The sequence below is a fragment of the Gadus chalcogrammus genome, chromosome 16 (assembly GCF_026213295.1).
Source record: "Gadus chalcogrammus isolate NIFS_2021 chromosome 16, NIFS_Gcha_1.0, whole genome shotgun sequence".
NCBI classification, from domain to species: domain Eukaryota; kingdom Metazoa; phylum Chordata; class Actinopteri; order Gadiformes; family Gadidae; genus Gadus; species Gadus chalcogrammus.
In genome coordinates, this window is record NC_079427.1 from 743332 (window position 1) to 766329 (window position 22998).

General features: G+C 51.6%; 2 protein-coding genes across 2 annotated transcripts; one reads left to right on the plus strand and one right to left on the minus strand.

Annotated features, from left to right (window-relative positions):
- Positions 1-88: 88 nt before the first annotated feature.
- fkrp (fukutin related protein) lies at positions 89-4240 on the plus strand. Its single transcript, XM_056612064.1, has 2 exons — positions 89-565; positions 974-4240. The coding sequence occupies exon 2, from the start codon at positions 1199-1201 to the stop codon at positions 2798-2800; it is 1602 nt and encodes a 533-aa protein (XP_056468039.1). The 5' UTR covers positions 89-565; positions 974-1198; the 3' UTR covers positions 2801-4240.
- A 1048-nt stretch (positions 4241-5288) lies between these two features.
- slc1a5 (solute carrier family 1 member 5) lies at positions 5289-21393 on the minus strand. The gene is made up of 8 exons (XM_056612065.1): positions 20638-21393; positions 14940-14982; positions 14423-14479; positions 14116-14282; positions 12708-12941; positions 12169-12363; positions 11348-11482; positions 5289-10682 (listed from the first exon to the last, which is right to left on the minus strand). The coding sequence occupies exons 1-8, from the start codon at positions 21195-21197 to the stop codon at positions 10475-10477; spliced, it is 1599 nt and encodes a 532-aa protein (XP_056468040.1). The 5' UTR covers positions 21198-21393; the 3' UTR covers positions 5289-10474.
- Between the last annotated feature and the right edge of the window lie 1605 nt (positions 21394-22998).

Consider the following 22998-nt stretch of genomic DNA (forward strand, 5'->3'; position numbering starts at 1 on the left):
ATTGTATTTGGTGCAACTCTTACTTTGTTAATCCCCTTCCCTAGTGTTTTCCGGCCGGGGAGGCGTCGGTCCAGGAGGGGCGCTCCACCTGAAGACTCATAAAACCCCCGGATCCAGCTGTCCATGTTGGGGCCGTCTTATAAGCAGGGAACTCTTTTAGTGTCTTGCGGTTAGAAAGGTTTGAAACATAAAGAAGATCCGCGTCACCATGTATTTCGGAGGTTTGGGCGAACTCTTATGTTGAAAGGCCAGATCGGAAGTAGGGAACGGTTAGTATATCTGACATGCAGTCTTCTCAAAACGGATCCGCTGTATTATATTTACACACTAAATAATGATCCTATGTAACGCACCGGCTTGAAGCGAACCCGTCCGAGGTCCGGCTCGGCAGAAGACTGCAGAACGGCTGCTGTGATGCACGCCTGGCCGAAACTGCATTACATGTTAGTAACTACACACACGCACTCTCTCCTGGAGATGTGCTGCTCCGAGTCTCGGTGGACCGAGATGGCCTACGGACTGTGTTTTAAGGAAGAGATGTCATACAATATGCTGTGATTTTAAGGTAAGTGATGCTAGTGGGTTTAAAGGTGTTATTAGGGGGGTTAATGAGTTAAAGCTACCAATAGGCTGCATTTACAATCTTGAATGAAGATGGAAGCGGAGAACCTTCCTAGGAGTGCGTTTCGATAAAGCTTCACGTGTGAAACAACATCTTTAAATGCCTTGATGACCGACAGCATGAGCGGTACATAGTTGAGGGAATGTATAATTGATGTACTTTATTTGATACATACTGGTCATAATATAAAAGCCATTATGGAATATCAGTGTATACAAATTCGTTGAATTCATCCATAATTCAGCCTTTCAAATGTGTCAAACATGCGTTTCCGTTTTCATGTCAGCCCTCGGTGTAGTCCTGGGCTGTCAGGCCAGATATTTACTCCCTGGTCGTTCTCGTCTCCTCCAGATTGTCTCCAGCTTTGCCCTGGGTCTCAAGAGAGGAGTCTTCCCCACTCATGGGGACCTGGAGCTGATAGAGTACAGGGGGTTCCCTCTCTTCCTCCCCCCACTCCTCCTCCCTCTCCTCCTCCCCCCACTCCCCCTCCCTCTCCTCCTCCCCCCACTCCCCCTCCCTCCCCTCCTCACTCTCGTCGACCCATGACCAGAAGGGGTCTGTGACCGGGGGGCCGCCATGCGTGTGACCTTCTGCCAGGGGCTGCTGTCCGGGGCCATCGTCCTGAACCTCCTCATCCTGTACTTTGTGTCCCGGGCCCAGCAGCAGATGATGGAGAAGCGGAAGGACTTCGGCCGGGGCTCCAGGAGGGCGGGTCTGCAGGCCTCCAACCTGGCGGCGGGTCTGGCGGGGCCCGTGGGCGGGCTGGCGGGGGGCGGAGCGGCCGGGCCGGAGGGGAACAGCCGCGGCCCCCGCGTCACCGTGCTCCTCCGGGAGTTTGAGCACTTTGAGAACTACGTGGGGGAGGTGGCGCGCTCCTTCCTCCGCCTGCGGCCGGAGCTGCCCTTCCTGGCCGTGGCGGACACCCTGCCCTACCCGCCCCTGGAGCTCCCCGAGGGCGGCGCCCGGCTGCTGGTGCTGTTCCCCAGCCCTGACCAGCCGCCCCAGGCCCACCGGCCCGAGTTCCACGTGCAGACGGAGTTCGTGCTGCTGGTGCCGGACGGCGTGGAGCTGGAGCAGGGCAGGGCCGTGGAGCGGCTGATCCGGGAGCTGGAGGGGGAGGGTGGCGGGCCGGTGAGGCTGGTGGCCGCCCCGGTGCAGGCCCGCTCCGCCGCCAAGTGCCTCCACCTGCGGGTCAGCCTGCGGGAGTGGACGGCCACCTACACGGCGGCGGCGGCGGGCAGCAGCGGCAGCGTGTGCACGGCGCTGCAGGGCGACGCGGTGGTGCTGCTGCGCTCGGAGGACCTCTTCAACCTGTCGGTGCCGCTCGGCCGCCCGCTCTTCCCCTCGCTCTTTGTCCAGACCTCGCTGCGGGGCTGGAAGGTCAAGCTGCTGGAGAGCCCACTGTTCTCGGCCCGTCGGCGGCCGCTCTTCAGCTCCGCCCACAACCAGTGGAAGGCGGACTCGGGGCTGCGGGAGGCGGCCGGTCGGCTGATGAGGGGCTTCGGCCTCAAGCGGCTGCTGCTGCCCGACGGGAAGGAGCAGTGGCACGGCTGTGGCAAGGAGACGGCGCGCTGCTTCGGCACGGTGCGCGACGACACGCCCGACTACCTCTACACGGACCGCTGGACGCCGCCCTGCTGCCTGCGCGCGCTCCGAGAGACCGCCAAGTACGTGGTGAACATCCTGGAGGGCTCGGGCGTGCGCTACTGGCTGGAGGGCGGCAGCCTGCTGGGAGCAGCGCGCCACCAGGACATCATCCCATGGGACTACGACGTGGACCTGGGCGTGTACCTGGAGGACGTGCCCAACTGCGACCAGCTCAAGAACCTGGACTCGGGTTCGCTGGTGGACGCCAACGGCTACGTGTGGGAGCGCGCCGTGGAGGGGGACTTCTACCGGGTGCAGTACAGCGAGGCCAACCACCTCCACGTCGACCTCTGGCCCTTCTACCCGCGCAACGGCGTGATGACCAAGGACACCTGGACCGAGCACAAGCAGGACGTGGAGTTCCCCGAGCACTTCCTGCAGCCGCTGGTGCCCATGCCCTTCGCCGGCATCACCGCCTACGCCCCCAACAACCCCCGGGCCTTCCTGGAGCTCAAGTTTGGAGAGGGGGTCATCGAGAACCCCCAGTACCCCAACCCGGCGAGGAAGAGGCTGGACCGCAGCAGGTTATGAAGAGGGTCTGACCCCCAGTACCCCAACCCGGGGGCAGGAAGGGGCAGGTTATGAAGAGGGTCTGACCCCCAGTACCCCAACCTGGGGGCAGGAGGGGGCAGGTTATGAAGAGGGTCTGACCCGCAGTACCCCAACCCGGGGGCAGGAAGGGGCAGGTTATGAAGAGGGTCTGACCCGCAGTACCCCAACCCGGGGGCAGGAAGGGGCAGGTTATGAAGAGGGTCTGACCCCCAGTACCCCAACCCGGGGGCAGGAAGGGGCAGGTTATGAAGAGGGTCTGACCCCCAGTACCCCAACCTGGGGGCAGGAGGGGGCAGGTTATGAAGAGGGTCTGACCCGCAGTACCCCAACCTGGGGGCAGGAGGGGGCAGGTTATGAAGAGGGTCTGACCCGCAGTACCCCAACCCGGGGGCAGGAGGGGGCAGGTTATGAAGAGGGTCTGACCCGCAGTACCCCAACCCGGGGGCAGGAGGGGGCTGGACCGCAGCAGGTTAAGAGCGGGGGGCAAACACCTGAACCAGGGCGCCTTCTACCTCCCTGCTGCCGTTCGGTTTGTTTGTTGAACAATGCAGCGACTCCAGCGCACGTTTTTAAGACTCTTAACTCAATCTATTTCATTTTCTACTCTGGTGCCTAAGAGATGGATTATTAATTATTCAGATAGATGTCTTGCCTGTTGTTTCTTCCCCCGCCAGGCTGGTTTTAGATCAACACACAGACTGAATGGACGAGCGTTCATTACTACACGCTTCACTGCAGCTTTCTTCTAAAGTTCCTGATTTCTATGCGTCATATTTTAACGGGGCATTATACAATTTAAAAATGCATTCTTGCATTTATTAAGATTGTATTGGGCTGTATTGGTTTCATGTGGATTCAAATACAGATGTATAAAAGCCACATGTGCTGTACAATATAAAGATTAATAAGACAATACCATGAATGTGAATCTTAATAGAACTTGCAATGTACATTATCTTTAGCAATATCTAATGGACGGTACATACATTACTCCTTGAAAGTCTGGACTGAAACATGTTTAATAAGCCGTTAGCTTATTAAACATTAAACACACATTAACATTTGCACAATTATTTATGAATGTAACTTATCGTATTTTGATGCCATTTATTTCGTGGAGCCTCATGTTATCGTGTTAGTCCATCCAGTAAACAGTGTTGACCATGTGTGCTTGTGTGTTTAATACTACTGAGCATGAATCCTTCAAAAGACACCAGCACTGAGCAGCAACATAAGCGTGTTACCCGTGTGTGTGTGTTATGTTAAGTGAGTCCATACCCTTTTTTGTTGACTGACAATAAAAGTTTTAACAGTGCTATGTTTATTCTGGTTTTCGACCTGGCAAAGTTAAGTAATTCTTAGGTTTGACAGCCAGGTGGCGCACAAAAGCCGTATAACGACAAAGGAAACGGCAACGGAGACGGGCTGATGACAGATAGAGGTCTGTGGATCCCGGAGGAAATTACTACAGTTGCCTCAGCTCCAATCACAAAAATCAAGTTAATAGAATATAATCACATTTATTGAACAACTATAAAAATACTCAAAATACTAAAGCATAAATAGGAATAATCTAATTATAGATAAAGCATGTAACCAACAACTGAATGTAGCTGAAACCAGGTAAATGAAAAAGAGACTGAGGTAAATAACATCTCAGCTCAAGGCTGTGATAAATATTCAAAAGACTTGGAGTTCAACGGGACAGAGTTTAATCACAGTTCAAAGCGACTCAGTCAGAGAGGTATTTAACAGCTTAAGGGCCACAGGAATGAAGGATTCCTGTGGCCCTCCGTGGAAGTCCTGCTCAGTGCCAGCCAGGAGCTTGTTGTTGGAGCAGTCGGGACAGGAGGAGTAGGAGCTCGGTCTAGGACGCAATGTTCCGTTTGTACTTGCAGGGCAACACCCCTAAATGGCGCTATTTGGAACATCTGCTGCAGATGAGGCATATCTAATGCTACATGTGGAAACCTTCTGGCACACATCTTGGGGGCGTTCCGGCTATTTTATAAGAACTGCGCCGCAAACATTTCCTGCCAACTTAAACTGAGAGACAAGGCGCTGTTCAGTCACAGGAATTAACTCAGTACATGAGACACACACACACACACACACACACACACACACACACACACACACACACACACACACACACACACACACACACACACACACACACACACACACACGAGACAAGAGAGACTAGATGGAACACAGATTATAATGCAGTGCCAGATGAAGATAATAGACGATCCCTCATGGAGACTGGTGGAGGGAGTGGGACCCTCAGGTCCACCAAGCCACTGGTCGGGAATGAACTGGAGGGTGAAACTCTGGGGAGGATGGGTGGAGACGGGTGGAGGAGGGTGGAAGAGGATAATGGATGGAGATGGATGGAGACGGTTTGAGGAGGGTGATGGGTGGAGGAGGATTCGGCTGATTGCAGCCACTGAAGACACAGCCATACTTGAACTGACCAGCGTTGCCAGAAGTGGGCTTATTGCAGTACGACTCATAAAGTCTAAGAATGTCGTTGGAGGTGTTTGTGACCCTTTGCCTACTTTAATGACCCCATCACGTCAGTAAAACGCGGATTCTACGCCTGTGTTTTCGCGTTTCTCTTCTCATGCAGCGTCTCTCCAGCCAATCAGGCTCGTCTTGAAGTCGCTGATAATTTACAACTCGTGTTGTGATTGGTCAGTAAAGCCTCTGGTTCCGTGAAGAGTGAAGACTTTATAGAGCTACACCATAGAGCTATACAGTTGAGCTACATCACATAGAGCCTCACAATATAGCCACATCATAGATCTACTTCATAGAGCTACATCATATAGCTTCAGTAGCATTATTCTGTGTTTAGTAAACAAAAGCTGTGTTCGAAATCGTTCCCTATCATGGATGTAGTGCACTAAATAGGGTGCACGCCATTTTCTAGCGTGTTCGAATTCTCAGTGGTCCACTATATAGTGGACTTAAAACAGGGTACACACGATGTTCCCTACATGTTACTCCCGTATACCACAATGCAATGCGGTTGTATTTTTCCAGAGGAGAAGAAGAAGCCGAATAACCGCGAAAACGAATACATTTAATGATGGAGTCTCCGGCTTTCGTTTAGAAATGTCAACAATTTATTTGGGATTTAACATAGAATATTTAACATTCAAAATTAATTAAACAAGGAAATGTAACATTCAACATCAATACAACCTCCAGCTTTCGTCGTGAGTGCCCGGTTTGTTTACTTGATGTGGGCGCATCTGTCTGCGTCACACAAATACCCGGCGCATTTACTGACGCAAATGACGTTCAGAAATGTTCAGCGTAGTGTCCGAATTCTCGTTCCCTATTCCCTATATAGTGCACTATATCATGTACACTATATAGGGAATAGGGAACGAGTGTATAGGGAACGATTTCGAACACAGCTATTGTGTCTAGATTTGTAGAAAAAAGTAATAAGTCTAAATAAATACGTGTTTCCTGTAATAACACATTTCCTGCAATAACACACACACACACACACAATTATTCGTTATCTTAGGTTCCTCACAGGACGAATCGGACGATACTCCTCCTCACAGTACGACAGTAACCTCTGCTACATTACCTTAGCATCTCCAATCTGGCAACACTGGTCCTGACGTGTCCCGCTGTGATTGGTCAGCTGTACTGATGGTACCTTTAAAAGGAGTCCAACATGGGCCAAGCGAGCCCTTGTGATTGGCTGAAGCTATGCGATTAAAGCTGAACGAGCTGAACAGTGGAAACATGCAAGGCTCCGTTCCTACCTACGCCTTGTTCACACTACATGCGTCAGTCGACGGATGGGGGCTTTTTCACGTATCCATGTGTTCTTCCAGGTTGTATTACAAAGGCGAATTCATTGGACATTGTCCTTGCGTATATTTGCATAACGCAGTCTGATTGGCCGACGGATACGTCGCTGCCTGAAAAGTTGAAAAATTCTAATCTTTTTGACTCAGGCCACGGAGCTGACAGAAGGGACGGACCCGAAATGCATTTCGCGAGCGCCCCCATGCAAAGTCAATGAGGTCCGTCGACGGACGGAGGTACTGCTGCACACAGTATGCATAGAATTCCAACAAACTACAGTGCAGTGTTCCAATACCCGTACTTCCATGAGTATACTTAAAGGAAGTATACTATCCGCACTATCTACTACGTTAATTTTTCAGATGTGAGTGCTGTTCCAAATCGAGTACTCCGTGGTGCACTAACCGGAAATTACGATCACGACTGCCGCCGTGGCTCCTTCCCCGCAATAAACATCCCGCAATAAACATCCCGCTTTGAACGGTGAACTCTTTACGCCTAGCAGCTATAAAAAGCTGTAAAAACTACAAAATGACTATTAATGCAGGCCTGGCTCCGCCTCTTCCGCTACGTAGCTAAGATGGCTGCCGTTGAGTACGGCATCCGGGTCCTTGAAGTATACTTATTTTCGCCGGATCTGAATTGGAACGTACTGCATACTCAAATTTTGGCTAGTAAGTACGGACAGTACGGGTATTGGAACACGGCACAGGTGATTTCACTGATCAGCACACCTGTAGGGCCATATCATATGTGTATCGGGTCAGAACAGTCTCGTTAATAATGAATGCACGGAGAAGGATTCACAAATGTATTTTGTGATTTATATATAAATTACTCTCTTCTCACACATACATTTCAATGTATACAAATGGATATCGGTAGGCCCTATATATTAATGTAAAAGAAATCCATAAACAAAAATAAGTTTCACAAGCATGTTTCTGATCCAAACACAAATGTGTCTTGTTTTAAATAGCCTACATGTAATATAAATCCATTAATATGTGGATTAAAAAAATATTTGAATTTATCAAATGTCTATGGGAAATAACATGTTTTTTTTTAATGATCGTGCATCTGTAGGTGGCGAAGAAGTAAAAGCTGCATCACGTTTTGAACTACATACTTTTTCCATCTAGTTTCGGGTTTTGGGATTGTCGGTGCCGTTAAAGTAGTAAACGATTATTAATGCTACTTTAAAGGCACCGACAATCTAAAAACCAGTCTCTGCAGTCATGTGATTGGCTAGAGTTCCCTGAAAAATATGCATTTTGTGAATCCAGCCACGTCAGGAGAGTCTCAAAAATCCACATATAAATGCAGAAACACAATGTTCACAAAGGAAAATTGCAAATATCTTTGTTAATTCATGTATTTATGGATTTATATTACATTTATTTAAAACAAGACACATTTGTGTGTGGGTCAGAAATGTGGTTGTGAAACTTATTTTTGTTGATGGATTTATTTTACATTTATACGTACCGATATCCATGTGTGTGTGTGCATTTGAATGTATTTTTGAGACGAGTATTTTATATATAAATCACAAAATACATTTGTGAATCCTTCTCTGTGCATTCATTATAATGAGACTTTTCTGACCTCATGTGTGTGCATACTTTCTGTGGACGGACAGTGTGCAATAATTTGTTTTAATGATAAAATACACGTCAATGAAGATTAATCAACAGAATTGGTATTCTTTTACTTTTTAAAAAAATAAAATAAAATAAAAGGTCAAAAGTTTACCCAACTTTAAAACATGAATTCTGAACTCTTAATGGAGCACATTCAGGCAGTAACCAAAATAAGACAATGTTTTATATTCTCTTCATACCTGTGATTGAGTCCTGCAATAGTCGCACATAGGCTACACACACACACAATGTTTTCTCCAAAATACACACATACAGAGAACAGGGAGGAATGGAATGATTTAGATCTCAGCGATGTCCCAACACACAATCATACCCCAACCGCCAGTTGATTGACAGCTGTAAAGCGCCCTAACCGCCCCAAAGTCCTGACCGTAACCGACCACAGAATAAAACTACAAAGCAGCCGCTGTGCCAAAGCTATAAACGGCCGGACCACACAACGGAAATAAATAGTTTACAGTTTAAACGGAAATTCCCCAATTTGGTATCTCTTCCAACGGTTTGGTTTCAAACAAAACCTTTTGGTAACGGATTTCAGTTTGAGGTGAAATCATAATGAGTTAAGAATAAAATAATATCCAATTCAACGTTAAACTTGTTCAAAACCAGTTCCAACGGTACTAATATCACGTTCGCTACAACACATTCTCCACATTCTTATTACGAGATTGAGCCCATGGTGGTCACATGATCAGATGATGGGTCACATGATGATGATCACATGGGTGAGTCTGAGTCTTTAAAAATAAGTTAAATTAAAGCAGAATCCTTCCAAGGTTGAGACACTTTGTTAACATCAAGGCCTGGATTCAATCCAACCGGTGTGATAAAGATAAAATACATTGTTTAGGGTTAGGGTTACCTGGTGTGGTAAAGATACAATACATTGTAAAAGCAGCAGTGATAGCTTGACCCATCCCGTATGAACGCACGGCTCGCCTCAGAGCACTGAGGCGGGGCCCTCTAGAGGCGGGGCCCTCTAGAGGCGGGGCCCTCTAGAGGCGGGGCCCTCTAGAGGCGGGGCCCTCTAGAGGCGGGGCCCTCTAGAGGCGGGGCCCTCTAGAGGCGGGGCCCTCTAGAGGCGGGGCCCTCTAGAGGCGGGGCCCTCTAGAGGCGGGGCCCTCTAGAGGCGGGGCCCTCTAGAGGCGGGGCTTGAGGATGGAGGTAGACACCAACGCAGTGTTCAAACTACATGCGTCCATCGACGGATGGGAGCTTTTTGACGTATCCTTGTTTACAATTACAATTACAATTAGGGCATTTATCAGACGCTTTCATCCAGAGCGACTTACATCGGTTAATACACACATTGACACACCGCCGGCAGAGTGAACCATGCAAGGCGACCGCCAGCTCGTCAGGAGCAGTCAGGGTTAAGTGTCTCGCTGAGGGACACATCAACACTCAGCTAGGAGGAGCTAGGGATCGAACTAGCAGCCTTTCGGTTCCAAGACAACTGCTCTACCTCCTGAGCTAAGCCCGGGTGGTATTAGAAAGGCGATTTCATTGGAGAGTGTACTTGCGTATATTTGCATAACACGATCTGATTGGCCGATGGATCCGTCACTGCCTCAAAAGCGGAACATTTTTCAGTCAGTGAGATCCGTCGACGGACAGAGGTAGTGCGACTGCGCCCTAACAGAAGCCTCGACCCACAGTGGAGGGTGCTGGTGCTGGAGGCCGTGGGGTTCCAGGGTTAGGGTTAGGGGGTTCCAGGGTTCTGACCTTCGACCTGCCACAGCAGCAAGCCCTTCTTTGGAGTGGCAGCGCAGCTCGGAGGTCCATGGGTAGTGTGCGGCTGTGTGTGCGTCCGAGCGTGTGTGTGCGTGCGTGTATTTGGTGTGTACAGAATACAGACGGGTCTGCCAAGTAAAGGGCTTCAAACTTTAGAAAGCTTTTGCCCACCAGAGAAGAATGTGCTTTTTCAATCGTCGTCAAAGACGAAGAAATGGCAGAAATGATGTACTTTGGAAGGCAAACGATGATTTGAAATCATAAATAGAAAACTGTCCCTTAAAAAACCCAACATCCTGTGACCGGCATCCTACAGGAAGCCGCTCTCGACAGTTTGTCCCCGTCCCGCCCACTACTGAGGCGGGAGGCGGGACGGGGACTGAGCAGGATCCTGATTGGCTGGAGCTTGAGGAGGGTATCACATTGCGGACTCCTTTTCCCCCGGCCCCCCGGACTTCCCCATCAGCGGCGAGCTCTCGGGGGCGGCGTTGGGGGGCTGGTCCCCCATCCTGACCTCGCTTAGCTCCGCCCCTTCCTCCTTTTTGGCCTGGCTGTCCACAAAGTGCTGCAGGAGCCCGGCGCCGTAGGCGTCGCCCTCCACGTTGATCACGGTGCAGGTACGGTCTCTGGGGAGGGACAAACAGCGCGGCGTTAGGGCTCAGACTACAGGTACGGTCTCTGGGGAGGGACAAACAGCACGGCGTTAGGGCTCAGACTACAGGTACGGTCTCTGGGGAGGGACAAACAGCGCGGCGTTAGGGCACAGACTACAGGTACGGTCTCTGGGGAGGGACAAACAGCGCGGCGTTAGGGCTCAGACTACAGGTACGGTCTCTGGGGAGGGACAAACAGCACGGCGTTAGGGCTCAGACTACAGGTACGGTCTCTGGGGAGGGACAAACAGCGCGGCGTTAGGGCACAGACTACAGGTACGGTCTCTGGGGAGGGACAAACAGCGCGGCGTTAGGGCTCAGACTACAGGTACGGTCTCTGGGGAGGGACAAACAGCGCGGCGTTAGGGCTCAGACTACAGGTACGGTCTCTGGGGAGGGACAAACAGCGCGGCGTTAGGGCTCAGACTACAGGTACGGTCTCTGGAGAGGGACAAACAGCGCGGCGTTAGGGCTCAGACTACAGGTACGGTCTCTGGGGAGGGACAAACAGCGCGGCGTTAGGGCTCAGACTACAGGTACGGTCTCTGGGGAGGGACAAACAGCCCCCCCCATGTGACGCCCCCGTCCTGAGAGGAGCGGCAGAACCTCCGTCCCCATGGACCACGCAGAGTACTCACACGAGCCAGTCGACGGCCAGGATGAGGGAGATGTCGTTGGTGGGCAGGCCCACGGCCTCCAGGATGATGGCCAGCGTCAGGACGCCGCCCGCTGGGATGCCCGCCGCCCCCACACTGGACGCCGTGGCCGTCACTCTGAACAGGGCATGGCCCGGGTTAAAGGTCAACATCCTCTGGGTTTCCATGGTAACTCAGACGCCACCATTGAACCACCATTCTTTTCGGATTCCTGACCGGTTGCTCATTCTTATTTTACCCTCAAATTTCTAATGCTATTTTTGTTTATATATGAAATGACAATAATAAGTCACACATTTATAATTAGTTACCATCAAGCAGACCTTTCATAATCGACCTTTATGCATTCAATCCTAAACTAGAGTGTGAAACGGGAGCAGGAATCAAAGTCTGTGAGATGTCTCCTCCCTTAGTGGGCGGGGCTGAGGAGCCATCACTAACCCCCAGAAGGACGGGAATAGAATGATAGACGGTATCAAGCTCTGACGAGTATAATTAACCCAGGAGGACGAGACCGGCTGGTCTAGACCGGTTATGGGCCCAGCTTTAACCCACCTCAAATATGACCTAATGGTTTATGAATGAAGCAGTCAGATGTGAAACCAAACTAGTACACACACACACACACACACACACACACACACACACACACACACACACACACACACACACACACACACACACACACACACACACACACACACACACACACACACACACACACACACACACACACACACACACGCCGAGCGGGTGTGATTATCCCGTCGTCATGGCAACAGAAGGCGGGCGGGGCGACTCACAGGATGGTGATGACCTGGACGAAGTTGAGCGAGATGTTGTTGAGCTGGGCGATGAAGACGGCCGCCACGCACTGGAAGAGGGCGGCGCCGTCCATGTTGACGGTGGCGCCGATGGGGAGGATGAAGCGGCTGATGTGCTTCGACACACCGTTGTTCTCCTCAACGCACTTCATCATCAGGGGGAGGGTGGCCGAGCTGGGGGGGGGGGGGGGGAGAGGGAAGGAGAGGGGGAAGGGAGAGGGAAGGAGAGGGGAGGGTGGAGAGCAAGGGTGGGGAGGAGAGGTAGGGGGGAGAGGAGAGAGACAGGAAACAGACGGCGTTATGTAACCACCAAGATAGAAGAAGCGCGTGTTCATCTGGTGCAGCCGCGTTCAGTCGTGTGTTCTGTTTGTTCGTAGCTCAACTGTCGCGTGCACAAGGTTGGATAGTGAACCAGTCAGGTGGCCCGGGGGGACTGTTTGTTACAGGAGCCACTGTTTAGAGAGCAGGTGTGACCCACAGAGATGAGTCGCGGTACTGAGTGAACGCGGTCTGCCTACCTGGACGAGGTGCCGAAGGCGGTGGCCAGCGCGGTGAAGGTGCCCCACAGGAAGGTGTAGGGGTTCTTCCGGGTGATGACGGCGTAGATGGCGGGCAGCACCAGCAGGCCGTGGATGGCGTGGCCGACCATGCAGCAGGCGATGTACTTCCCCAGGCTGGAGAACAGCGTGGCCACGTCCTCCATCTCCACGATCTTACCCGCCACCAGGAACATGATGCCCACAGGGGCGTACCTGAGGAGGGGAACCCGACCGGGGTTAGGGTGGAGCAGAGAGAGAGAGAACACCTCTAGAACAGAGAGAGAGAGAGAACCTCTAGAACAGAGAGAGAGAACACCTCTAGAACAGAGAGAGAGAGAGAACCTCTAGAACAGAGAGAGAGAGAGAACACCTCTAGAACAGAGAGAGAGAGAGAACCCCTCTAGAACAGAGAGAGAGAACACCTCTAGAACAGAGAGAGAGAGAGAACACCTCTCGAACAGAGAGAGAGAGAGAACCTCTAGAACAGAGAGAGAGAGAACACCTCTAGAACAGAGAGAGAACACCTCTAGAACAGAGAGAGAGAACACCTCTAGAACAGAGAACACCTCTAGAACAGAGAGAAAACACCTCTAGAACAGAGAGAAAACACCTCTAGAACAGAGAGAGAGAACACCTCTAGAACAGAGAGAGAACACCTCTAGAACAGAGAGAGAGAACACCTCTAGAACAGAGAGAGAAAACACCTCTAGAACAGAGAGAGAGAGAGAACACCTCTAGAGCAGAGAGAGAGAGAGAACACCTCTAGAACAGAGAGAGAGAACACCTCTAGAACAGAGAGAAAACACCTCTAGAACAGAGAGAGAGAACACCTCTAGAACAGAGAGAGAGAGAGAACACCTCTAGAACAGAGAGAGAGAACACCTCTAGAACAGAGAGAACACCTCTAGAACAGAGAGAGAGAGAACACCTCTAGAACAGAGAGAGAACACCTCTAGAACAGAGAGAGAGAACACCTCTAGAACAGAGAGAGAGAACACCTCTAGAACAGAGAGAGAGAACACCTCTAGAACAGAAAGAGAGAACACCTCTAGAACAGAGAGAGAGAGAACACCTCTAGAACAGAGAGAGAGAGAACACCTCTAGAACAGAGAGAGAGAACACCTCTAGAACAGAGAGAACACACCAAGAGCAAGAAGAGAGACAGAACCTGGGGGATACTGGAACCTATAATGCTCTCTCCCAGGAGGGTGAGATCCCAGGGAGGTGTTCAACGTAATCAAGTCAAGTCGCCATCTGTGTCACAATCAGTTTGTTGTCTCAGGGCTGTAATGTAATCTGTGATCCACTGCAGAGAACAAACAGGCTGCTCAGAAAGGGTCTGAGCACGCCCAGAGGGCCTGTACCGAGGAGAGGGAGGAGCACTCACCACATGATCCAGGACACCAGCACCATGGTGGCCTCGTTGAAGGAGTTGAAGAACTTGATGAGGATCTCCCCCTCCTCCCCCAGCTTCCTCAGGGCCACGCCGAACACGATGGCAAACACAACCAGACCCAGGATGTTCATCCCGTCTTGATCCAGACCGATGGGAACCTGGACACACACACACACACACACACACACACACACACACACACACACACACACACACACACACGTATGAGCACGGCGACACACGTCCTTCAGCCTGCTGTGTGACTCCAGGGGAGTGTGAGAGGAGGCGTCTGGCTCACCTTCTCCACGGTGATGTTGGTCCCGTTGGTGGTGATGAACTTGTAGCCGGTTCCGTACTGCAGGGGAGAGAGCAGGTCAGCACCAGCATGTCTCTGAGCGTCAGTGTGATATAATCCAACAGGGGATGGCCTTTAAGAGAGTGTCTCAGAGTAATAGTCTGACTAGCGGTTTCTCTTCTCTGTGGTTCATTATTTCATGTGAACACGCGGTGCTCTCTGAAGGTTGGACTGATAATGCATCCTTTATTAATCAGCTGGTAATAGTAAGCCACATTATCACCATAGAGCAGTTAGTAGCTTCTTACCTTACCTAGTGATTGTTAGTGCTTGGCACTTGGTTCTAAGAACATCCTTAATGTTCGGACAGCCATATATTGTTGTTTTTCTTTCTTCTGACAAACATACTTATTGTAAGTCACTTATTGTAATACATTCAAGTGCCCTGAATGTAAATGTAGTATTTGTGCATGTTTAATGGTTTCTGCAGAACAGGAAGGTGTGTGATGTTGTTACCCACCGACTGGAAGGCAGCCGACACCAGGTTGGAGGGGAAGAGGTTCCTGAGGGGAGAGAGGCATCATGATCTCTAGATCCGAAGCGACACATGGTAACACGGAGGAACGAGCAGAACTTCAGCTCCTTTGTACTCCAGCCAACAAACTCCTCACGCACACTCAGTCACGTGGGAATATCTGACGGGAATTCCACCATTAACACCGCCCCGACCGCGGATTACAGGCGGATTAGAGCGTAATGAGGAGAGCCTGAACCCCGTGGAGACCAACCGCTGGGAAGAGAACAGGACTAACCCACCGCTGGTAGAGCCCAGAACCAGACTAACCCACCGCTGGTAGAGCCCAGAACCAGACTAACCCACCGCTGGTAGAGCCCAGAACCAGACTAACCCACCGCTGGTAGAGCCCAGAACCAGACCAACCCACCGCTGGTAGAGCCCAGAACCAGACCAACCCACCGCTGGTAGAGCCCAGAACGAGACTAACCCACCGCTGGGAAGAGAACCAGACTAACCCACCGCTGGTAGAGCCCAGAACCAGACTAACCCACCGCTGGTAGAGCCCAGAACCAGACTAACCCACCGCTGGTAGAGCCCAGAACCAGACTAACCCACCGCTGGTAGAGCCCAGAACCAGACTAACCCACCTCTGGTAGAGCCCAGAACCAGACTAACCCACCGCTGGTAGAGCCCAGAACCAGACTAACCCACAGCTGGTAGAGCCCAGAACCAGACTAACCCACCGCTGGTAGAGCCCAGAACCAGACCAACCCACCGCTGGTAGAGCCCAGAACCAGACCAACCCACCGCTGGTAGAGCCCAGAACCAGACTAACCCACCGCTGGTAGAGCCCAGAACCAGACTAACCCACCGCTGGTAGAGCCCAGAACCAGACTAACCCACCGCTGGTAGAGCCCAGAACCAGACTAACCCACCGCTGGTAGAGCCCAGAACCAGACTAACCCACCGCTGGTAGAGCCCAGAACCAGACTAACCCACCGCTGGTAGAGCCCAGAACCAGACTAACCCACAGCTGGTAGAGCCCAGAACCAGACTAACCCACCTCTGGTAGAGCCCAGAACCAGACTAACCCACCTCTGGTAGAGCCCAGAACCAGACTAACCCACCGCTGGTAGAGCCCAGAACCAGACCAACCCACCGCTGGGAAGAGAACCAGACTAACCCACCGCTGGTAGAGCCCAGAACCAGACTAACCCACCGCTGGTAGAGCCCAGAACCAGACTAACCCACCGCTGGTAGAGCCCAGAACCAGACTAACCCACCGCTGGTAGAGCCCAGAACGAGACCAACGCCTCGTTTCCACATACGTATGTTTTTCGTATCCGTGCTTCCGTAAATTTACGGAAGGAGTCGCTAGTGTTGTACGTACAGACATGAATTTATTTTTGGACAAAAGATGGGGGAGCGTATGATAATGGCCTTTTTTAGGAGACCGGTACTTTGGAACATGAGGATCGACATATATATGGAGGTAGATTTGTGTCTTTATTATGCAATCAAAAAGAATAGGTTTGCGAGCAAAACTTTCCACACTGCAAACAAAAAATAGATTTGAGAGCAAAACTATCGACACTGCAATCAAAAAATGTTTTATTGCAAGGTAAATTAATGTGATAAAAAAAATATTAATGGGAATCCTAAAGTTTTATTTGCGAAGCCTAAAGTTTTGCTTGCGAATCCAAAAGCTTTGCTTGCTGTTGAGCTGAATCTCGTGGGCGGGACCTACGCCGAAAGATGTAAGACACGTCTCTATTGGCCAGTCTCGATCGGAGTGACAGCTTGGCAACATCCACAGTTAGTAACGAGAGAGGGAGTTCTATTTCATGTAGGCTACGCCGTCTAGGCTTCGCCTTATGGGCTTGTCCCGTGCGCGCACTTGCGCGCCCTGAAAATCCCGTAGGCCTCCCTGTCAGCCGACAAGGAGACCATGGCAGAGGAGAGCAGGGCGATGTTGTTGACCGCCGCCGCGGATTGAGAGGCACAAACGAACACCCTGTCCGTCAGGCCGACAATCTGCTTCTGGAGGCGGTCGGGGGGCAGCGGCTTTTCGGATGTTGCCAAGCTGTCACTCAGATCGAGACTGGCCAATAGAGACGTGTCTTACATCTTTCGGCGTAGGTCCCGCCCACGAGATTCAGCTCAACAGCAAGCAAAGCTTTTGGATTCGCAAGCAAAGCTTTTGGATTCGCAAACAAAACTTTTGGATTTGCAAACAAAACTTTTGGGTTTGCAAACAAAGCTTTTGGATTCCCATTAATATTTTTTTTATCACATTAATTTATCTTGCAATAAAACATTTTTTGATTGCAGTGTCGATAGTTTTGCTCTCAAATCTATTATTTTTGATTGCATAATAAAGACACAAATCTACCTCCATACATATACAGAGATAAAAACAAAACCAACCAGGCTGGGAAAGAGATCGGCGAGGAGTTTGGCCTGCCAGGTAGCTACTTACATGTTTTGTGAAAAACATAAAAACTTTCATACGGTATCTCCGTAAAACGACGGCGAAAGTTACATTTTTTGAACGTATATTACGGACATGCCGGACAGAAATTTTAGGGAGGGGAGGAGTCTCGGAGGAAAAACGGATATTACGGAGAATCACATAGGAATGAATGACTTTCGGTCGGAGACGGTTGGATCGCATACGAGAATGTACGTATGTGGAAACGAGGCGTAACCCACCACTAGAGGCCGACACTAACCCACCACCACCACTAGAGGCCGACACTAACCCACCACCACCACTAGAGGCCGACACTAACCCACCACTAGAGGACGCGTTTTATTATCCAACAGGTTCACCTGGCCGGGACCGGCTCAGGTGTTTGATGAAGCACTTCTTTATTTGATTCACCAATAAACCCGAGCAGCACTCTGAGAGGAGCTCAGTAAACAGGCTGGAGGGAGAGGAGGCGGCAGGCCCGCATCTGTGACGGAGTCTGTGACGGAGTCAGCTGATGGAGAGCTGCAGAACCTAGACCTACGGTCTAGGGGGCCGTGCCGGGAGCGTACGATTGGTCAGCTGATACGATAAAACACACACGACGTGGGTAAATCCGAACCGGATGGGACATTAGAGTAGCTCTGTCATAAGCACAGGGACACACACACACACACACACACACACACACACACACACACACACACACACACACACACACACACACACACACACACACACACACACACACACACACACACACACACACACACACACACACACACCCCTCCCCCCATACACACACATCTCCCCCTCCCTCCCCTCTTGAGTGAATTAAGAGTAATGAGGGATTAACTTCCATTCACCCGTTCATCATGTGTAAGGGCGTGCTCTTCAGAAGCCATCAGGTTTAGGCCGTCACGTGGCTGCAGCTTAATGAAGGCCTTATGACTCACTGGAGGGACACTGGCTAGTTCTGATATGATACCAACATCTCCTGCTGCTGAAGAGTCAGGCTGGATCCACAGGCCTCACCGGGAGGCCTCACCGAGAGGCCTCACCGGGAGGCCTCACCGGGAGGCCTCACCGGGAGGCCTCACCGGGAGGCCTCACCGGGAGGCCTCACCGGGAGGCCTCACCGGGAGGCCCGGACCTATGGAGGCCACATGACCCGCCCACGACCAATCACAGCCTCCGGACCTATGGAGGCCACACGCCTCCGCCCACGACCAATCACAATCACAGACTTCCTCAATGAACTCCACTTCTCCCTCTCCTTGTTATGCCCGGCACGACCATGTGACTGCAAGTCATAAACCCTGAAGTTTAAAATACACACACACACACACACACACACACACACACACACACACACACACACACACACACACACACACACACACACACACACACACACACACACACACACACACACACACACAGTAGTTTGGTAGTAACCCAGAGGTGTATTAATGCAGCCACAACCTTCAAGCCCCCCCCTACCCTGACCTCACCTCCACCCCCACCCCGACCTCAGGAGGCCAGGCCTGTGTGCATAGGCCCCGCCCACCACATCCTGTGTGTGAGGGCCTCCAACGGGTGGGGTAAGGTCGGCCCCGTGACGGAGCAGAGCGCGCTGAGGGGGGGGGGGGGGGGGGGGTAACTGACTTTAAACAACAGAGAGGACCTGCACCGACTTGGCTGATGCAACCCAACACACCCTGACCTCAGCCTGTCATTCCTATACACAGTGTGACTCTTAACCCCACACACACACACACACACACACACACACACACACACACACACACACACACACACACACACACACACACACACACACACACACACACACACACACACACACACACACACACACACACACACACACACAGGCTTCTTGCCAAAGCTGATGAACTTCAAATATTAGCCTGCGATCGCACATCCTGTGGAAGCGCGGTGAACACGGAACGCTCAGAACAAAAATACAACAGCAGGAGTGATAAGGAGCGGAGAGTGAATGGAAAAGCTATGGGGGGGGGGGGAGAGAGAAACTCTATGCAAATAGTCTCACGGCCAACTGGTCGTTCCATTCTTATAGAGGTGTTACAAACAAACGCATAAAGCTAGCGAGTTGTCTTTCATTGCCAAAGATGCTTTGATCTTTTGCTCATTCCTAAACATTCCCCCAACGTGCGGTAACAGAAGACAGAAAGTGCTGCAGCGCAATCAACACGTTTCTTCAGACCTCACTTCCCCTTCTGAACCACAACTCTGGTTCGATTTTATTCACATCATGATTTCCTTTACGGTTAACCAGGTACTGAAAACGAGGGCGTGGCACCATGCGTTGAGGCTGGACGTCACCGACAGAACCTCCTCGTGAATATGTATGACTGCCTTGATCGTGGGTCCGTCCATTTCTCGTTAGGGTAACACGTTAAAATATTACGCGTTCCCGCGCAAAATTCTGTCGCGTTAACGCGACATTTCCAAGGCTCAGGTGGAAATGACGTTAGCTTTAACAGCCTTCAATAAGTGCGCGCCGTCCTTGGTGACTTGACGATTAATTCGGTGTGATAAACCATCACCATGGCAGCGCGCCTCGTCTCCATGACCTGGACCTGTTTGTACACCACATGGAGCTCTGAGCAAGCTCCCTGAAGCCAAAACTATTTAAGGCTCAGTTCCATGTGTACTGTATCGGTGGACCCAGTGTACTGTACTGGCAGACTCATTACTGGTGGACCCAGTGTACTGTACTGGTGGAACAACTTTACTGGTCGCGCGCTTCACACAGGAGCGCCTCAAAGTGACCGGGTGCGGGTTCTGACGCCACATTGCGGCATTAACGCATTCCGTCCAGGCGGTCTGGAGGCACCGTGGGGCTGATGCAACGGACTGACGTCACAGCACCTCTACTACATCTCTGGGGTTTCGCCCTGCCAACCCTCCTGCGTCCTGCTGTTGTACGGAATGTGTCAACGTGAGTCGTCAAACGGAACCGGTTGTACCTGATTCCTTGGCGCGTCCGTCATTACGCGCGCATCGTGGTTCGCTACGTGGAAAAGTGACGTCACGTCAACTCCTTGACACAGTGGGGGGGGGGGGGGGGGGGGGGGGGGGGTCCCGCCTGCCACGTGTCCTGCTGCTCGCTGGTGACGCCGGGTCAGGGGTTAATTGGAACGCAGACCCCTTCGCGACATAAACAAAGGGTCCCCTGTCACTCACCTGATGAGGTCCAGGAAGGAGTCGATGATCTCCTTGGGCTGCGGCACGTCGTCCCCTAGCCCGGCCACCCGGGGCTTGGAGCCCGTGTTGGAGCCGGGCTTGATGATGAACGCCATCACCACGCCGATGGACGAGGACAGGAGCGTGGTGACCAGGAAGAAGAGCATGGCCCAGCCGCCCAGCCGGCCCAGGGCCTTGGGGTCGATGCTCGCCGCCCCGGACACCAGGCTGCAAACCACCAGCGGGATGATGATCATCTTCAGCAGGCGGATGAGCAGCTCTCCGGGGAAGCCGATGTAGATGACCTGCGTGCGGGTGAGCTCCGTGTTGCGGACCGCCATACCGATGATGACCCCGACGATGACTCCGGCCACGGTCAGGATGACCAGCAGGTTGGCCAGGACGATCCTCCGCACCCGCTGCTGCAGCGTCTCCGGGACGGCCGTGGTGACCGGGCCCAGCCCGTTGGACACCGGGTCGAGCCCGTTGGACAACGGGTCTTCCTGGTAAACCTCCCCGGAGGACGCCTTGCTCGGCTCCATGTCGATCTTCTCAGCCATCGTGTGCGCTCTGCTGAAACTAACTCCTAAAACAAGACGATTCTGTGATTAAACGTAGAGCTACTGACTAGAAAAGCGCCAGTAAAGGACTCGTCAGTGAGTGAAGGCAGCGTCTCCCTGAGTGGTGATCGCCTGTAACAGCTCAGTTTCTCTCCCTCTCTGACGCCCCGAGAATACCTAGTCCGAGCGTGGAACAACGAGCCATAAAGCCTGCTGACGTCAGAGAGGGCCGGGCCAGGAAGGCGGGCGGGGCCAATATGTCGTTCTCTACGTCCCCGTCCCCGCCCCCCCCTAAAGAAAATGTCCGAAATGTCAAATGTGTTTACTGCAATTTTAATATACAGCTAATTTGATGCATGGGGTTAGTTTATGAGAAAATCTAAATCTAAATCTAAATGTAACATAAATCGATGCATTGTTATGCATGTGTTTTTATTATCATTAGTACATTTGGGTTGAGAGCTGTCTGCTCAGCTCTCCTTCTCTCCTCTCCCAGCGACCTACCACTTGTCATGTTGGACCTAATATATATGACACCAATTATGACATCAAATAAAAAGTAACCCACTAAAAAGCAATGGTTGCAATGCTCTTGGTTTAACATTTCGAAGATTTTCGTGTCTGTTAGGTCAAAAATGTCTGTTAGGTCAACATTTAATAACTATTACCAATAGTCCGCCAAGATTGCGCTAAAAAGAATGAAAATCTTTGAGTGTGTCGCTTAAACGTCTCTTGTGTCAGTCCTTTGTGTCTGTAGACCTTCTCTCTCTCTCTCTCTACAGCGTGCTGCTGAACGCTGGCCGCGGTGCTGCTGCTACGGACCCTCTCGGCCCCCCCCACCACAGAAGAGCACCCAACACCCCCCCACGGTCCCTAAAGGCCCTCAGCGAGCTACGCAGAGCAGGTGTTCACTTCCTAAAACAATGTTCAACGGGTCCGTCCAACAGCCAACCCCACAGGTGGGCCACACGGTGAGCTACGCTTACACTGAACCAACACCCCTCCCACCAGAGGTGTGTGGGAAAGGCCTCCTCCAGGCTGGTGGGGGGGGGGGGCTGAGACCCAGCTTGTTGTCCTAAGCTGGGTCTTTGTTCCCCATCAGTGTGGGCTCGGGCAGCGGTGCTCTCACTGTGGGAAAGGCCCGCTTCTAAAGCCAGGGCAGCGGGTAGACCAAAGCCCCGAGCTGCTCTGCAGAAGAGAGGCTCTGCTGTCTAAACACACTGGGAACACAGAGACGTGCATGCCCGCACACGTGCACAAACACACACGCGTGAACACATGCACAAACACACATGCACCAAAACACACACGTGGAAAAATACACACACGCATGTTCACACACACATGTCATACACGTGCACACACATGCACAAACACACAGACACATGCACTAACTCAGACGCATGCATACACAGACACACACATGCACGCACCCAATCTTATCGGTAAGTACATACGCAGATCTAGCCATGGCAAGAGCAAGAATCAGATACCAGACTGAGGTGTAAGGTAAGAGTGTTGTTCTGTTCGCTGCCCTTGCTGCACTGTATTTACAGTGCACTCTCTCAAAGTCAGTCCCCTCTGAGAGCCACAACACATTCCTGATGGACCATTAGCATAAAAATGTCTTCAAAGAGGTAAAGATGTTAGCACAATGTGTCCAGTGTAGTACAGACGACTCTCAGGGCTGTTTTGGGTCGGAGAGGTACGGCCGCGGTGGGCCAGAGCAGAAACCGGCTCTTTGTTCATCACTGAATAGAACGTGGAAATCCATCGCCTCTAACCCAGAGGTGTGAGGTGT